This window comes from Pholcus phalangioides, unplaced genomic scaffold (genome assembly GCF_987345545.1).
Source record: "Pholcus phalangioides strain wild (caught in Gottingen) unplaced genomic scaffold, Ppha-v1.0 ptg000015l_1, whole genome shotgun sequence".
Classification (NCBI taxonomy): domain Eukaryota; kingdom Metazoa; phylum Arthropoda; class Arachnida; order Araneae; family Pholcidae; genus Pholcus; species Pholcus phalangioides.
This window is the reverse complement of record NW_028301608.1, coordinates 19,279,489-19,298,925: the sequence shown is the minus strand read 5'-3', so window position 1 is coordinate 19,298,925 and position 19,437 is coordinate 19,279,489. Positions and strand designations below refer to the sequence as shown.

Below are 19,437 nucleotides of genomic sequence, written 5' to 3'. Positions count from 1 at the left end.
GCTGAATTTTTTTTCTGAGTTGTTTCTGTGAGGAAGTAATCTGAATAAAACTATCTTTTGGGCTAAGGCCGTAAGGATCTCTTTGTTTGTTTACATATTTCGAAATATAATTTCAGTTCTCAGCAGGTATAGAGGACATTAATCACTCATGGCAGGAAGAAGCTGCGAAAACGTGCCTCCTAAATGTTTCTCGAATAGACAGCAGTTCCGAATTGTTCAGAGGGAACACCAAAAATGTGAGTTTATTTACACCATACATGCTCAACCCTTTTCCCGCGGGCTACATTCGGCCCGCGAATTCATTTGATGTGGTCCGCGACCTTAAACCTTATTTTGTAAAAATGAACTAAGTTCCCTTAGGGAACAGCTTCGGTATAAGGGGCAGCTTGGCGATTTTCGGCATGTGCGACGGTCCCATCCCAAAAGTCGCGAAACAGCTTCTGTATAGGGGACAGGTTGGCGATTTTCGGCGACTCTTTTTTCGGCGCCAAATATGTCCGACGACCCCATCAGAAGTCGCCAAGGCCGTTAGACACATTACGAGCGCCGAAAAAAAAAATCGCCAGCATATAAAACAATATGAAAAATATCATGAAACACAAGAGAAATGAAAACACAAATAAGAGCTGAATTGAGTGAGCTTGTGTTTGTGTATGTCTTGTGTTTCATGTTCATCTTTTTCATCATCAGCATCATCTTTTTTTCATTTTAATCAGTGCCTGGGAATCCGGGTTCTTATAAATAAACAATTGTAAAATAAATAAATAAAATAATAACGATGCAGGGGCATCCTGCATGTAGAAAAAATATATATATTGGAAAATATTAAAGGTACAACCTGAGGGAAAATATATCCAAAATAGTTCCAATTAATCCGACACGCACACACTACATCATATATACGGAAGGAAGAGAAAATACGAAGAACTATCCCAACGGTTTTCCAAAACGCTGCGGCTATAAGGGGACATCATTTGGAAGAAAAAAAGAGAGAGAATAGAATGCAAAAAGAGAAAACCAGTTTGAAAATGGCAGTAAAACCCGTTTGAAAGACGCGCTAGGACGCTAGGAACACGGAAAAACAACAACCAGCGCCACTGCCTGGCAGAATTCTTCTACCATTCTGGAACAACGACAACCCAGCAGAACAACAACAACTGGCATGGAATCTTCTGACTGGCTCACAAGTACCACATAGTGATTGGATGTAGGGGCATAGAAATCGCTAATTCTGAGCCCTATCATTTCTTTTCCTCACAACGATCATACTCGCACGAGCAGGGAATTTTTCCCCCTGAATATTCTGAGGGAAAATGGACTACTTACTGACGTCACAAGCAGACTGCGGAGGCCTTCTATCTCTAGGAGGTGCTGGCTTAGTCCCCATAGAGGCAGAGATTAATCTTTCTCTCCAAATCAATATCTATACATTAACAGCCTGTACTCAGTATATTTTGTGTCCCAGTCACATTTTAATGATAAGTGCTTCTCATGCAAATGTTAGAAGATCTTTCATGCTGCCATGACAAGATGCGGTTGAACAGTGAAAATTTACTGAAATATCTTGCTAACAAATACTTCCTATGATTATTGTTTGCAGTTATCAACAATTGTCAGTTAATTGATGCAATTGCATATTACTTTTCTTTCAGTTCACAGGAAACTGAGGAAAGATGATGTTATCAATCGGAACAGAGAAAATTATCTGGAAGTCGAGAATCAACTCAAGTACATATCTGAAAAAGAAGTGTGTTGTTATTTATTCGTATTTCTCTGATATGATATACTGTAAAATATCATTACAGTGATACTTGATATAATGATAAATCCCTTCCACAACAATATTTTTTGTCCTGTTTGGAAATTACTGCCTCTCTTTTATAACAATGATCCCTATACATGATGTCCCGTAAATAGAGGAACAAACTTTAACAGGAGGTATCAAGAAGATTGAAATTTGCATACAGCAGTGTTTCCCCAACAACTGGGCCGCAGCCTGGTACAGGGCCCTGATGTCAATCAAACCAGACTGTGAATTATTCCTTCCAAGTTTCATTTTCCCCCATTCATTTCACTTATTCGTGTGTATATGACCAGGCCTTCCACTCACAAAAAAATAAATCAACCAGGCCACAGGCTTCCAAAGGTTCAGAAACATTGCAAAATAGGAGCCCATGACTAGAAATGTCATTGTACGTTGCTAGGCGGTTTTGTTCATGACAGGCTGGAGAGGAAATATGTGATTTTTCCTTCCTTTTTTTTGTCAGCTCCCTGTTCATATATTTCATATATTATTGCATTCTAATCCTATGGCGATTACTGATAGAATGAGAAAAGACCACATATTTTTACCCCAGCACTGTCATGAACAATGCCACATAGCAACGTATGATGCCATATCCAGTCATAGGTGCAGTTTGTACTCGCTTAAGCAGTATATATACTAAAATTGGAATGATACAGAAAAGGTTGGGGTACGATTCTTATTCCTTTTGATGTTCTCTACCTCCCCTTAAAGTTTGTACCTCTATTTATGGGACACCTGGTATAATGATATTTTTTCTTGGTAAGAAGAGTATCTGACATGAATGTCGCTCTTCACTTGTTAATACAAGATATACGGAAGACTGGATGTTGTGAAGATATTTATTATTTGAGATGTTAATTTTTTAAGGAAGGAAAAAATTAACATCTCAAATAATAAATATATTCACAACATCCACAGTATTCCGTATATCTTGTAAGAAAAGTATCGCCAAATTGAGATTTCACTGTAGTCAAGATTCCCATGGCCATCCTTATAGGGTTGGGGGGGGGGCATATATTTTTGTCTGGGTATGAATCTTATAATTTTCTATTTTTTTCACACTATAAATTTATTGGAAAGAGGCCCGTGGAAAATCCTGGCATGTAGCTGCCAAAGATCCTAGCCTATGGGTTCCAGAATGTGATGTGTGTGTTGAGCTTTTCCTTGGGTTAGACCTCTATAATCAAAACTTTTTCAATCTGACTAAATATTTATTTTGATCATTGATCATTTTTGTCGCACCACGGTCATTTTCTGCACACGAGGGCTAATTAGACCGGGACCTACAATTTATTGCCGATTCCGAACGGAGGGCTTGTTTTTTATACTCATCGAGAGATTGGTGCGCTAACCCCTCGATGGGGGACTCCCTGCGGTAGCAATTTTTTGTTGTGGTCAGGTTGCCATTTTTTGTTGTACCCTTGTGTCAGAAAATTTTTCTGACAAGGATGAACCGGGTATCGAACTCGTGACACCTCTAAACATCCTTTGGTACTTTAGGCGAGTATCTTATTGACCAGGCTACCACGCCCCATATTTATTTTTAATTCTTTTCTCTCTATTTGTTTTCAGATGGAAGACTTGGCTTTGAATTTTAAGAAAACAAAAGATACCTTGATCCTACGTAGAATACAGAATGCGGCATGTTTAGGGACTGGCCATATTGAAGCATTTTTCCGGTTTGTATTTCCCATCACACTTTTAAAATGTTTGTAGAAGTGTCAACGTTTAGGTATAATATGTTTACAGCAGTTTAAAATCCAGAATTTAAATTCATGTGGAAGATCAAATTATAATGTTTGATTTAAATCTCTCTCTTCTGTTTAGTGTGGATGGGGCATTTGTGACACTGGTATCAGTGTTATGTGGAAAAGATGCAGAGAAGCAGTTGGAAGCGGCAACGTGTCTTACAAACTTAGCATGCGGTGAACATAAAACAACTCAAAAAATTGCAAAAGCTGCGGGAGCATATCTGGTCTCATTCATGAAAGGCGAAAGTAGATATCTTCAGGTTGTATACACTTTCGAGATTCACAACTAACATAGCAACAGTTTTTCTACTTGAACATTATTTATTAAATTACTTATTAACCTCTTTATGATCACGGGCGTAACCTCTTTACACATGGGCGTCAAAACACCAGTGGAATAAATTCTCTGTGTTTTTTCTTTACTCTTTCTTCACGATTGTGAAGCTTTATAGTAATATCTTATTACCTACGGAACTTGCTCTTCCTTTCTTTATGTATCTTCTACTATATATATGTAAGAGCGAAAGAACACATAGGGTGAGGGCAGGGTTGGCAGGTTTTTGACAGATTTTTTTTTTTTTCTTATAAAATATACAATTTGAATAAAGCATAGCATAAACACGAAAGGGAAAACAGTGGAATGATTTGACATTCTTTGATTCAAGATGATTCTTGACCTTCCAAAATTTCTTCAACTGCTTATATATGTGTGCATTGATATAAACCATCTGCTGTACTCGTTTTACAGCAGATAAGAGTTTAAAAAAAGGTTTATTACATCATATATGTATGGTGATTTCTGTTATTAAATAATCTAGATAACCACTGATACTTAAAACGATACTCTTGTTGTGCATAACATTGAAATACACTCATTGCCATAAAAATTTGCGCACCAAGAAATAATTGTGGGATCGAAACGAAAGTTGGCCTGAAGGTACATGTCAGGCAGATATGCAAATGATTAGAAATGCAGCGTGATTGCGTAATGCCACTAGAGGGCGTTGAACTTCGTTCTCCTTGGAGTATAAAACAGGTAAGCAGAGCTTGCTGGAGTGTATTTAATCGTTTGCAAAGGAAATGCTGAGGTAGACATGCCGCTACGCCGCCATCGAAGACCATATGAGCAGTTGTCAGAGTTCGATAGGGGAAGAATCATCGGGATGATGGAAGCTGGGTGGTCAGCTCGGCGAGTAGCTCATCAACTAGGCCGTTCTGATTTTACTGTGAGGAGGTGTTGGGACCAGTGAACAGAAGAGACGTCATTTACACGGCGACCAGGTTCAGGACGCCCTCGACAGACCAGTCGTCGAGAAGACCGTCACATCATCCGAAACGCACGCGTAGAGCCAACTGCCTCATTGGCCGCTATCCAGACACAGGCAGCAGCTTCACTACGGGCCCCTGTGTCTTCCCGAACCATCGCAAGGCGCCTGGCTGAAGGACATCTGGTATCGCGGCGCCCATTACGTGTGCTGCCAATGACACCCACCCACCAACGCCTCCGTTTGGAGTGGTGTCGAGCACGACGGGATTGGACTGCAACGGAATGGAACCAGGTCGTCTTCAGCTACGAATCGAGATTCAACTTGAGCAGTGATGACAATTGTGTTCGTGTGTGGAGGCCCCGTGGTGAACGCTTCAATCCTGCCTTCGCTTTACAGCGACACACCGCTCCCACAGCTGGTGTCATGGTATGGGGTGCTATTGCTTACGATACACAGTCACCCCTAATATTGATCCATGGCACAATGACAGCCCAGCGGTACGTCCATAACATCCTTCAGCCACATGTGTTGCCACTCATTTCAGGGCTCCCAGGAGCCATATTTCAACAAGACAATGCTAGGCCACACACAGCAAGGATGTCACAAGACTGCCTCTGCCACATTACCACCCTTCCCTGGCCTGCTCTATCCCCAGATTTGTCACCAATCGAGCATATCTGGGATCATTTGGGACGGCAAGTTGGACACCCTACGAGGTTGGTCGAACTAGAGGCGCATTTACAGCAACTGTGGAACGAGATGTCTCAGGACATCATACGGAACTTGTATGCCTCAATGCCCGCTCGTATCGCATTGTGCATTCGCGCTAGAGGGGGGTCCAACAGAGTACTAAAACTTCTGTTCATCTGTACTTTTTTCTGCAATACATGATCCTTTTTCTTGGATTTTCTAATCACTTACTTATATCAACGTAGTACTTACATGTGTAAAATTTCGTTTCATTTTGACGACTTCTTCTGGGTGCGCAAATTTTTATGGCAATGAGTGTATATTTAGCGATCAAAATACTAAATTGTAGGACTAAAATGTCATTTAATTTGGCAATGCTAGCTTGTATATGTCAAACTTGGTTTATTCTTACTTTTGCACTATGATATGGTACATTTACTAGCATTTATAATGCAATGGTTTTCCAATTGAAGCTGTATTCAAACGTGCAAAACATATGCTTTGTTTATCAGGTTTTGTCAGCTCTGCTTTGGTTGAAAATACTCTTTAAAGCTCTGTGAATTTATACACCCCGATCTAAGAAATTTTTAGGTGAAAATAAATAAGTTTAATTAGTGCATTAGCAGATGCTGCGTGAGAATTTTTATATGGAATAAAATTTTGGGCAGATCATAAAATTTTAAATATCAAAATTGGTATTTTTCCTCAGTAATTATAATTCTGAATATAAAAAACAAAAACTATTTGACATCAGTGATAGTAAGATTTTGATAGTTTTAATACCGAGTTAGTTTCTGGGGTCAAAAACCTAACCCTGATACCCCATTATACATATTTTGAATAAGAAGCTCTATTCCACTTAGCAAATTGAACACAGGTAATGAGTAGCTTTGATAAATAAACCATAAAATTATATTTTATATGTTATAGACTCTTATGTTGAAAAATTAAAAATTGCAAATTTTAATTAATATATTTTGTTTTAATTATTGTAATAAATTAATGTATAAAAATGCATTGTAATATGCCAAAAAGTAAGTTTTTCATAATGTTGAACACCTATTGTGATCAAAACATTATCAAAAGGCATTCACTTAGGTTTTTGACGCTTGTCATGTCAAAAACCCAACCCTGGGTGAGGGTAAGGAAAAAGTACTCTAAAAACTCTCCTATCTACATTACCAATTAAACCTTTTCCTTTTATATTTTTTCTTTCCCCCCCCCCCATCTTCGTTTTTCTAACGTGCGGTTAGGTTAGGTGGAAAGGTTGCCATATTTATTGCCAATTCGTTAAATACAGGTAATCCAAATTTCTTGCCAAAACCTTGTACATGAAGTGGTTAAAAAGATGCCTTATTCACAAAATAACAATTACTATGTATATTCCATTTATATTAATTCTATTTGACCATTCATGCACCTCATATACATTCCTCTGCACAATTTCTAACAAATAGTTTATATGTGCAAGAATGTGTTGCGTGTATCTAACATATCTATGTTATCAAAATTATGCTTGTTTCGTTTTATACTGTTGCTGCCATTTCACTTCCATATTTTGAAGTGAAAATGACAAGTGCTTGAATTTTTTTCATGTTATGTAAGTATTCTGTCGAAGATCTGCTTGCTCTCTGTGGAGAGACTTGTTTCAAATGGGATATCAGCTCACATTTGTGCCTCGAAGTTGAAAAATCCCAGGAAAAAAATTCCACTTAGGCCTGTTCCAAATGAAAAATTCTTATAATTTCAAATCTTTACATAATAAATTGAGACTTTGTGGATGAGGATAGATAACGTTAAACAAGATGACTACCGTGTTTCCCCAAAAATAAGACTCGTCTTAAATTAGTTTTTGCTTTAGAAAATGCATTAGGGCTTATTTTCGGGGTAGAGCTTATATTAGGAAAAATTTCTGATTTTTCATTCTCTGAAACATCACCCTAAGGCTCAATTTTTTTAATGCCATTTGAATGATGGTTACTCAAAAATCGACAAAAAATTGCAAAATCATGAAACATTTCTTTTGGGTGTTGCCATTTCTAACATGAAGTTTGGTTTAGATTTTGGGGACTAAACAAGGAGGTGGGCATGTGCCTGCTAGAAATACTCGTTGCTTCATTCAGTCCTCAGCATCAAACTGTGCAGATTGTTTATTTTTGTCCAAGATTACTCTATAAAAGTTTGATAAAAGATGTTTTACAAACTTGAAAAAAAAACAACCATTAAGCCTATTGGTTACATTTGCTCGAATGTAATTGATACACTTATTGGTTTAATTTTTCAAGTTTTATCAAAGAGCTTTTACAAACTTTTATTGGAAAATCCCGGCCTAGGACAATGACAGTCTCAAATTTATCTGTTTATGTAGACGTTCACCTCTCGTCCAAAAAGGCCTGCTTCAGCGTCAACAAAAATTTAATTTTTCTTTACATTAAAACTTATTTCAAGTATAAATTTCAATGAAGTCCTTTATTTATATTTTTATTTGATAATAAATAATAATAAAAGCATCATTTTATATAGTTCAATACATTCGTTATGTGTTTCAACATTATACTAAATGTGCCTCATTGACAATTTTAGCTACTGCTTATTTTCTGGGAAACACTGTATTTTCAAGTGTGTGTGCGTCTTATTGCAGCAGAGATATTGCTGGTATATTAAGGTATATGTCACATACACTGCACAATCATCTTCATTGAGGATGATTGTTGCAAATGTGGCCAAAAGTTTTAGAAGTAACAACCATTGAAGACCACAGCTTTTTACCACAGAATTATTTTTTAACCTTATTGATGATTGAAATAGCTAAATGAAGTAAACATGTATTCATATTTGATTGATAGGATCAATGCGCTTGGACTGTTGGAAACATATCTAATGACTGTTCTTCCTGCTTCCATATTTTGAATGCTCAGGGTGTATTACCAGCTCTTGAAGCTCTTTTGCAGGTAAACAAATGTTTCTGCACTTTATGTGAACATATAATGGAAGTTTGTTGTAAGGGTAGCCCAAAATTGTCATACTATCATTTTTCTCATTATAAGTGAATTCAAGTTTTTTGTTCGATCAGGTAAAAATTGTTGAATATTCCTTGAAATTTGTACTCTGGTCTCCCCGCCCCCAATTCTTTTTTCTTTTTAACTTGCATGTTCTGAGACTTCCGGCATCAGATCAGCACTGGTACATTTTACTGACACGAAACTTGTCACTCCAATGTAAAAGTGTTTTAATCTTCTCAGCAGTGTTTACACAGTATCTTGTCTAACTTAATGTATTGTATCTTGGTGCTTACAAGATATCTCGCCTCCTCAAAACCTCATTTCGGCAATGACAAGCTTTGTGAATTTTCGCTTCTCTGTAAAACATGCTTTCCTCCCCCTCCCCTAACCTATTAGATTAATTGCTGGTGGGTGGAGGCAGCTTTTGCTAACATTTTGATAACAGAAGGAGAGAATCAGTGTTTGCAATGTGCATTTCCCCCACGCCTTTGTGGTCATATACGAATATAAATATAGTATTAATAGAAAAAGAAATATGTGCTTTTCTTCCTACGTTCACTAGTCTCTGAGTTAGGAGGAGGGAAGCAATATCTATAATGCAGATTGTGAAAATGGTAAAAAACCACGGAAAGGGTTAGGGAATGTAAATGCAAATCAACAGATGGAAGTTTGGTTCATTTTGTATATTTATGTATTCCCCCCCCCCCTTAAATGATATCTCACATTTTTTTTACAGTCCCCTCATTCAGAAGTTGTGCAGTCAGCTGCTTTTGCCTTGAATATGTGCTCGCAGTATGAATGTAATGATCTGAGGTGATTTTGTTTATTACTCTTGCAATCAATTCCAGTATTTTTAGTCATTGGCTAAAAGTAAAATGTATAACCATTAAAAGTATTTTATTTGCAGATAATATTGATATTATTTGACTTCCAGAAAGATGATAGAGGCGGGTTTGGTCAACTCACTGATGTTTGCGATAAATCAAAAAGATGTATCTAAACAAGCTTTGCCATATATCTTTTCTACAATGTCAAATATAAGTGCGCTGTGAGTAAATACAGTATTTAAGAAAAAAACTGCATTGATTGTTTCTCTAATTAATAGTGCTTTTATGCTGAACAATGCTTTTTTTTGGCATTAATTTATTCAGTTCCTGATTTAATCTTCAATTATTGAATACACAACTTACCAAAATTACAAACAGGATTTTTTCCAGGCATTGTCCTTGGGTGGAAATCATGCAAAATAAGAGGTAGCCTGATTTTTAATCAGAAACCAAAGAATCCCATTAATAAGCTTAAGTTTGTAAAAAATAAATAATTTAAAAAAATGTTTCTCTCTCTCTTATAAATATTCGGGCTATGCTACAAAGTTTGACATTTCAGTGGGATCCCCCCCCCCCTTTCCCAACACTGGCCTATCGAGATTGAACAGTATGTCTGTTCTCCCTCCTTTCCAGTATAAACTTGTTCGTAATATATGCAGCCCTCCTTGGTTTTTTTCAAATCTTGGTTGTATTTCCATCCATTTGTCCCCAATCTTCTGTAGGCCTTCATAAATTTTACTTGATGCCAGAGCTAAATTTTGCCACAGAAAATATTTCCAGGTCTACAACTCCATTCCTCTTGTTTTTCCTTCTTCAGCTATTTTTGCAGCTTCTGACTATCAAGTCTTCATCAGTTTTAATGAGTCAAAATTGGTAAATTTTTCCTGCTTATATAACATCACCCACATGCCAGAAGCACGAATGTCTATATTTACTCCTTTTTTATAAACTGGTTGAATACCTTATTTTGCTATCTAAGTTTTGCCTGAAATGTGAATGTGTATTGTTATTGAAATGCATGTTACAAAACATCATTTCTCACATTCTTTTTTTTCCCCCCACGGACATTGCCTGTTGTGTGCTTCTTGCGGGAGCGGGATGATAAGATGCCATCTTATGGGAAGGGTCCAAAAATGTTGTTAAGGAGAGGTAGAGAACATCAACAGGATTGAAAATTCCACAGGAACCCATGACCAAAAACATCATCACTGCATAGTGACGTATGATAATATTTCCATTTATTTGCTCCTTGCAAAAGTTTTATATAATTTTTTTCTGCTTAAATTCGGAATGTGAAAATAGAGTTTCTGAAACCTTCAGGTGTGCCGATTGTTTCAATAAAGATGAGCTGATGAAGATGGCGAACACAGTCATAGATCACCTCAATAGAGAAGCATTGAGTGAAAGTTTAGATGTGATGGTATTTTGTTTTCATTTTTCTTATAAAAAAAAGATTTGCATTTCAAACATGTTATCATGGTCGGTCATCATTTGCTTTGTGGGCATGGCCATTCACATTCTAGAAATGCATATAGCTTCGATATACCTGATGTTCCTTATTTTATTAGACCATAGCACTCAATCTGATTCTCCTGTCCTGCATTTGCATCAACCATGCACAATGTAATTCCATCTGTAGGAATACAGCATAACAATATATTTTTTCTAGTTCAATCATGAAATAAGGATTAATGTATGTACTTAAAATAAAAATATAAATACAGCAGAGTCCTGATAATTCAAGGTGGATGGAAGCAAGACCATTTTCATCTTTTTCTCAACCACCTCGTTGGGAATTTTGCCTGTTGTGGCATTGTATTTGTATTTCGTAATATTTCCTTGAAAAAAAAAGAAGTTGGGTTGTTGGAGGGAAAAAAACAGAAAAAGAGGGTTTTCAACAAGGAAATTCAAAAATTTTCAGTACCTCGAATTATCCGGAAACTTGAATTTTCGGGACTCTACTGAACTGACATACATCTGTGCAATAAAAATTTTGACATGCATAAAGAAATTTCAATGCAAATTTCATTTTTTTTTTTTTTTTTGCCTCAAATGGCTATAAGACCCTTTTTTTTCTCGCAATACGGCATTTTGATTAAATATTTCCACAAATAACTGAAATTTTTTTTTGCATATTCTGGGTTGACCGAGTTCTGATGTGCTTGAAAACTGTTGCCTATTTGCACACACATTCTGTGCTGAGGTTACCCTCAGCTTTTCCTTGGGGTTAATTTCAGAAATAAGTATTACTATTACTACCAAACTGCACATGAACCTCATAAATATTCCACTGAGGAACTACTAATGAATTGGTATACTGTCTTAATGTGCCATACATGTGTTGAGTACCTAATGCAAAATTCTTTTCCTTAGGAATGTCTATTATATATATATTCCCATAGTGGTGCCTTTTAAATTCAGAAGCAAAAACTCAGCAGGTTATTTTGCCTGTTTCATATTATGCCAAGTCGACCTTGACACACAAGACTGCAACAGGCTAAATGAGAAATTGGCTCACATTTGCATCTCAAAGTTGGAAGAATATAGAAAACCAATTTTTCAACCGAACACTAATATGTTGCCTCTTGTATTCAAACCCAAATCTTTGCTATGTGAGTCCATGATGATACCCTCACAACCACACAGTGGCTGGACTAAGTACTAACTATTCCATACCAACTTCATAACTATCATTACACCTCATTTTTGAAAAGCAGACTTGTGTATAGGTGGGTCATCTTAATCAAATACGTAATCACACTTTCACTAAACTTTTTGCAAAAAAAAAGCAGATGATGGTTTCCAAGGGCATCCTAATGGTCTTTAGAATTTTAAAAAGTGTCCTTGAAATACATTTACTAAAAATGATTAACATTTGCACCTAGGAAATGTTTTGAATGTATATATATATATATACTGTATATTTTTCCACATGTTTCAGCTGGTGACTCCATTGATAAGGATCCTTGGTGGCTTTAGCGCAGTATCAGATGAAGCTTGTCGATTCATAGTAAGTCATACCAGCTTTGCATCTTCAGTTATGCCAGTAATGAACTCCTCATACCATCATCTCAAGAAAGAAATGCTGTGGGTTCTCACAAATATTTTGGGTAAGTATTTATATACGGGATGCTAACAGCATGCACCTCCACTTACTAGCAAACTGTTTATCTTAGAGGAGACATACATTCAATTAGAGAAAAAGTATATATATATATATATATATCAGCTTCTTACACTGACACCCTGTGCTCAAAAACCCAGTTAGAAAGTTGGTGTCCTGTTTCTCCTGAGGTTAACCAAAAAAAGTTTTGCATTTCCAAGTACAATACCTGCTGAGATATTTTTGAATTCAACAATGGTGAAAAGTTGGGGGGGGGGGGCAAACAGCATAGAAATGCAGGTGGAATGCATTTTACCCCCCATTAATTATGTTTTAACCCCTTGCAACGTGAATGACTTATCTGAGGTCCACATGTTATAGGATACTTTTTCTAATTGGAAATATGCCTCTAGGTCTAGGATAAATGGCTTCCCGGTAATTTGCAGTGTGCATTGTTAACTATACACCATGCATATACACCATGCACTTACCTATAAATTAAATTATAGTGTTAGTAATTCACAAAAATGTTCTAGACCAGGGGTGCTAAACCTTACTAAATGATACTAATGTCCCCTTGTCGAAGCAGCTGATTGACAGTATATTAATAACTCATGGTAGATCCATTTTGTTGGAATCCCAGACACTTGTGCTCGTCAAATGTAAAGGTATTTAAAAAACGAAGTCTTTCTTTATAATTCAAGCTCTGTGTGCCAATAAGGACATGCGTAGCTCTTCTCTGCACTCCCCTTCAACCATGTCTATGCCCCTCCTTAGGTATGGTCTTCAAAACCTTACAGCATACTCCAGTCCAGGACGAACTAAGCCTTGGAAAAGCGGAAGAATGACTTTAGGAGAACGCGAAGAGACCTTTTTGAAAATGAAACCGAACATTCTGAAATCTGTTTTGGTCGCTGCTAAACAATGTTCAGGAAACCTAAGCCACTCATTCAATGAGAATTCCCAAATCAGTGATCTTAGTTGCATCTGGAATGATTCCACCATTTAACTTGAAAGTGAAGCATGGGTTGTTCGAACCAAAATGAGCAACCATGCATTTGTCAGTGCTAAAAGTTGTACTCTAATCATTAGCCCATGCTGCAACGATATTCAAGTTAGTCTGGAGCCTCTCCCTATCGTTTTGATTCCTGACTACCCCCATAAGTTTCACGTCATCTGCGAATTTGCTCACAGTCCCATCTATGCCTTGATCAAGCTTATTGATGAAAAGTAAGAAAAGAATGGGACCAAAGACACTTCCTTGAGGGACTCCACTTTGACACCTGTCCAGTCAAAAGATCCTTCATTCACCATAGCTCTTTACCACGATTCTATCCAATTCCACAAGTTGCCCCCAACCCCAATCTCAAGTAAGCACTTCAAGAATTTACCATGTTGGATACGTTCTTGAAATCACGCTTTTTCTTTTTTTCCAAAGCCTCATAATCATAGAAGCAAAGGAGGTTGGTTATACGACTTCCCTTCCTGAACCCATGCTGATTATCAAATACATTATTCTCATCTTTCCTCTTCATTAATTGCCTTTTGATAATTTCTAAAATTTTTGAGAGGGAGCTTGCCAAACTCACTGGACAATGATTCAACACGGTTCCTCTACTACCCTTTTTAAATATCAGAACCACATAGGAGCAAGCTTCCAATGAAAATCCCAAAAGAGGATGTTGAAAAAAAATAATGTTAAAAACTTCTGTACCTTTTCTGAGTGTAAAGCCTTAATGTTATCAATCTGTGTTACGGTAAATTTTCAAAATCCAGTGATTGTTCATGATTATCAATCATTTTGGTAAGATTTAATGATTAATTTTACCCATATTTTGCAAAAATTATATTTACCTGTGATTATGTATAATCCTCTCTCTCTCAGGTCGTGTTCGCAAATGATAAATTGTTTGAGATTATTCAAATTTTTATCAGAATTGTGCAATTAGTGTTAAAGATTTTGTGCTCCAGTCTAGTATGATGGTAATGTAATTGGTAATTAGATCGATAATGTGTGTTTTCAGATGTTGATAAATGTGAGGAAAGTCAATAGAACATGACTATTAACTATTGTTTTATCTTTTTAACACTTATTTTCTTTTTATTTTCATGGCAAAATACTTTTAGTATATGTATCAAGTACGAAAGGAAAACTAATAAACTGGTTTAATTAAGAGAAGAGTGATAAATTTTTCCATATTTATCAAACTTTATTTGGGAATCATGCATAATCTTCAGTAAAAGTAATGATTTAATCATTTTTGTCGCACCACAGCCATTTTAAGTACACGAGCGCAAATTAGACCAGGATCTGCAATTTATTACTGATTCCGAATGGCAGCCTTTTTCTATATTTACTGAGACATTGGTGCACTAATCTGTCAATGTGGGACTTCCTACGGTAGCGATCTTTTTCTGTGGCCATATCGTTTCTGTTGTAACTGTGTTAGGAAAATTTCTGACAAGGACGAACCGGGTATCGGACTCACAACACATATAAGCATCCTTTGGTACTTTAGACGAGTATCTTATCGACCTGGGCTACTGCACCCAGTAAAAGTAATAAATGTCACAATTATCAGCAATTATGCATAATTATGAATTCATCGCATTCACTCTAACACAGAGAGATTTCATTCCCTAAGAATTCAGACCCATCACAGATTTCAATCCCTTGGGAATGAAACCTTCAATTCATAGGCGAGAAATCGCAAAGCACCACTTTATTGCCCTCAAACTGTGATTTGGTAACTAGGTAATGGCAGATTAAAAAAAATTAAGATTGAATCGTTTAATATAATAAAAAATTTTATCATTTTTGATGAGATATCTAAATACACAAAAAAGAAAAACCACCTACCAAAGAACAATGCTTAGGAAAATCGTTTTTCAAATGAAAAAAATATTGAGGTGTGAACAATACTTTTTTTTTTCAAATAATTAAAATTTTCTTCATGTTGTCAATGTATTGTACTTAACAGTTTCCTGCAGTCAAGAGGAAACAAGCATTGAATGGCAGCAGATTATTGGGGCTACGAGGCAGTTTTTGAGTCCCTTGGATGCTTTTGCTGTTCAGGTAATATTTTGCTGATTTTCTCGTATATACGTAAAATTATAGAAATACAGTGAAATCTCTATAAGTCGAATGCACACAAAATGGCTGACAAAGAAAACACTGAGTTATCATTAGTTTGAGTTATCAGAAATTCTGGAGAATTAAAAAAAAGATTTTCAGTGCCATTTATACAAACAGGTCAAACTATTGGGTATGAAGAAATCGGCAAGGATAAATTATTCTAATGCCTAATTATCGAATGGCAATACTGAAAAACATACTATATCAGGGTTCTCAAACTTTTTCCACCTGTGACGCTTCTTTCCCCCAATTAACACTTCTCTGGGCTCCCCAGTGCAGTAAAACAATCTCTTTAAAAAACCTTTGTTTGGTTGCCACTCTGTGACACCCGACAAAAGTTGGAGAGCACACAGTTTAAGACCCCCTGTACTGCATTGTATGTTCTACTTATTGAACGTATTACGTTATATTTTGATGAGTACAGAAGTGTACACAATATTTTTATATGTTACTGACAATGCATAAAATTGGCCATTTTGCCTCATTAAAAAATTGACCTGGCCAATGTCTGAATTTCTGACTTTGGCCAGCCAGTTCGCGAAGTAGCTGGTGATCCTTGGCCAAAGTCCAAAAAAAAAAACATGATTCAGGATCCTCGCTAAGTTATATTTTTTCATAATAATTATCACCATGTTAGCTATAGCAACTCTAATGATCCAAGGAATCAGAATATCAGTCTTAAATATTGTAATAGTTACTTAAACTTTTTAACCTTTTATATAATTTATTATCATGCTTCCATCATATATTATCACATTTTAATATCAATTCGTTTGTGTTCTTTTTAAGAATTGTACTATCCGACGTCTAATCAGAGGGCTTTGGCCTCAAACTGAACATGCTGAAATAAGGAAATCCCCATAGGACTGCAACCATAGGGAGCATCCACAGCTCTCACTATAGTGATTATCTTTGTATTGATTCACACTAGACACAAATCATATCGCAGTCACAATGTAGTTATCTTTCCCCCCCTCCCCAAATTTGATATGAAAAATCTGTCTATATTATAATATTTTTCTCTCGTCACATGGAGCTAATCCAATAAAGATACCAAAGATAGTCATGCATCACACAGTGGCGATGAAAAAAAATTTATGCAACACCTGCCAGACTGTTTTACATCAGTACATCGGCCAGGGATCTCCAGCCACTTTGCGAACCGGCCAGCCAAAGCCCAAATTATTTCTGCAAATCAGACTTCGGCTAAACCTCTCAGCCATTTTGTGAATTGGCTGCACTTTGGCGGGAACATATGTATTAAACTTATGAATAGAGAGGAAGAAAAATTATTCTCTATAAAAAAAATCAGTAATTTTTTTAATTGCCTCTTGTTTAGTTCGCAATTGAAGAGCACCTTGCACGAACAATGAATGCCCTTGTTTTTTCTCAAGATTGTTGGTACGTTATTCAGAAGGATATGCCTTACTTTTCAACACAATAAACTTTTTTTTTTCAAATTTAGACTTTTTTTCTGCTATCAATAATTTGTTTTATTTTTGTTTAAAATCTAAAACTTCCAACTTTCGCTTCAAAATTTTTGAATCTATGAACAAACCAAAATTTGTACTGGCATTTGAATTCCGAATTCACTCCAGCTGGGTGGAAACAAAATGGTAATTTTGACAACACCAGACCTGTGACAGATGATTTGCTAGCACACATGACAATGTTCAGTGTTTATCAAAATAAAACTGGAGTGGGGGAAGAGAATGAATTTCTTCGAATTATGTACATGGCACCTTTACATTTGTCCTTCCAGTGTGAAATTAATTTTTTAAAAATTCATCCTATACTCAAAAACTTAGACTTAAAGAAAGAAAACTTGAGACATCATTTTTGTCGCACAATGATTATTTTCTGCACACAAGGGCTAATTAGACTGAGACCTACAATTTATTGCTGATTCCAAATGACAAGCTTGTTTTATACTCATCGAAAGGTTGGTGCGCTAACCCCTCGATGGGGGACTCCCTGCAGTAGCAATTTTTTCAGTGGTCATGTCGCTGTTTGTTGTACCCCTGTGTCAGGAAATTTTTCTGACAAGGACGAACCTGCTATTGAACTCACGACACATGAAAACATCCTTTGGTACTTTAGGCGAGTATCTTATCAACCTGGGCTACTGCGCCCACCAAGCATTTAAGTCTGGGTATTATTGCAATGGGAGTTCACTGTACTTATAAAAAATAAAACTGTCAAAACCCTTTGTACAAATGCAGTTAATGAGATTAAAGGTAATATACAATAGAAGTTGGTCAATTTAAATTTTGGATAATAGTCTTCTATCTGATTAATATTAAAATTCCTTGTGTAATTCAGACTTTTTCTAATGTTTTTGTATAATTCGTAGTTGGAGGGAAAAAAATCATGATTTGTGTGAGCAAATTTAATTTGGAAAAATTCTACAAGAAACCAGGTTTTGTGCTTTTTCCCATCAAGTTAATGAACAACAAATTTTTAATGACTAATATAAAAATTTGGTGTTTCTCAACTTTTTTTTTCTTTTGATAATTTAATACCCATTTTAACATTGTTCAGCTAGAGTGCATCGTGAATGTGCACCACTTAATACCGATTATGCTTTTCAACTTATACATCAAGGTGTAAAATTTAAAATCTGAATTTGTTTTGTCCTTTATTAACAGTATAGAAAGAATCGGAAAGTTCAAGATAGTAATATATTAATGCAGGTATATTTCCTTGATAGCATAAGAATAAGAAAAATTTTGGAAATAGTTTCATAATGGATGATCAAAGCCCCATAAATCAGGCTTTGAACATGGTCAAGGAACTTCTGCAGTGATGATTCCTGAACAATGGAATGATGTAGCAGCTAATGTCAATAATTATAAATCACATTAAAATTTGATAAAACGCTTCATAACTAATAATAAAACTCTAATAATTTATAATTATTATTTTATGTGAATGTTGATGATTAAGTTGCAATTTGTAGTCATTTTATGGATCCAAGATAGATTAATTGGATAATTTGATTTTGGACTTTGAATTAACCAAGTTTAATGACTGAGCAGTTCAGAGGCAATTTTACATTTGCTGTCTAATTGCATTTAAAACTATTCATACTTTTTACTAGTGTTCAGATGAAAATTTTGGTTAATATCAGCAAATTCTTTGGTCCTCCTACGAGTGAATTTTAGACTTTCCACTATTTATCGTTAATTCACCAGGAATTTTAACATGCTTAAAAGGGATGATGGCATGAATACAAAATGGCACATGTTTTTTTAGCTATTGGAACTATCAAAATTTATTGAATTCTGAAGAATAAATTTAAGAGTAAGTGCATATTACTTACACTTTTTTATTTTCCCAGGTTTTGTACTTTTACTGTACAACTGCATCGTTGAAACCAGAATTTATACAATCATTCAAGGACTGCGGAATTGTGAATCAAGCTGAAACACTCTACAATTGTGGAAAAGAAGAAATAGACATTGCAGCCAAAACATTTGTCACATTATGTTGTTAAAACCTATTGATATTCAAAATAACTCCATTAAATGTTAATTTATAAATTTGCCATGTTATAGTATTTTAAGTTCATAACTTTGATGTGGCACCAAAAAAAAAAAGCTGTGGTGGGGGTGAATTAGCTGGTCCTATTAACATAACTTCTTGTCTATAATCTGCACATGCAAAGCTTTTGTGGCTATCTGTATCTCCGAAGTGGGATAAATCTATTGCCTAAAATACCTGAACAAGTAATGTGAAAATTTTCACAAGGCATGTATTTATTTCCCAACCATATACAGTGAAACCTGTGTACAATGATACTTTAGACAAGCTTAGTCAGTTTTGTTAACACTGATTTGTATGATGCAACTTT

General features: G+C 35.8%; 1 protein-coding gene across 1 annotated transcript; it reads left to right on the top strand.

Annotated features, from left to right (window-relative positions):
• The first annotated feature begins 76 nt into the window (after positions 1 to 76).
• On the top strand, positions 77 to 19,131 carry LOC149075617 (uncharacterized). The gene is made up of 11 exons (XM_089243101.1): positions 77 to 236; positions 1,653 to 1,747; positions 3,380 to 3,486; positions 3,635 to 3,818; positions 8,363 to 8,467; positions 9,255 to 9,331; positions 9,453 to 9,566; positions 10,666 to 10,765; positions 12,287 to 12,455; positions 15,430 to 15,524; positions 18,925 to 19,131. Exons 1-11 carry the CDS (start codon positions 149 to 151, stop codon positions 19,078 to 19,080), a joined length of 1,290 nt encoding a protein of 429 aa, XP_089099227.1. The 5' UTR covers positions 77 to 148; the 3' UTR covers positions 19,081 to 19,131.
• Positions 19,132 to 19,437: the final 306 nt, after the last annotated feature.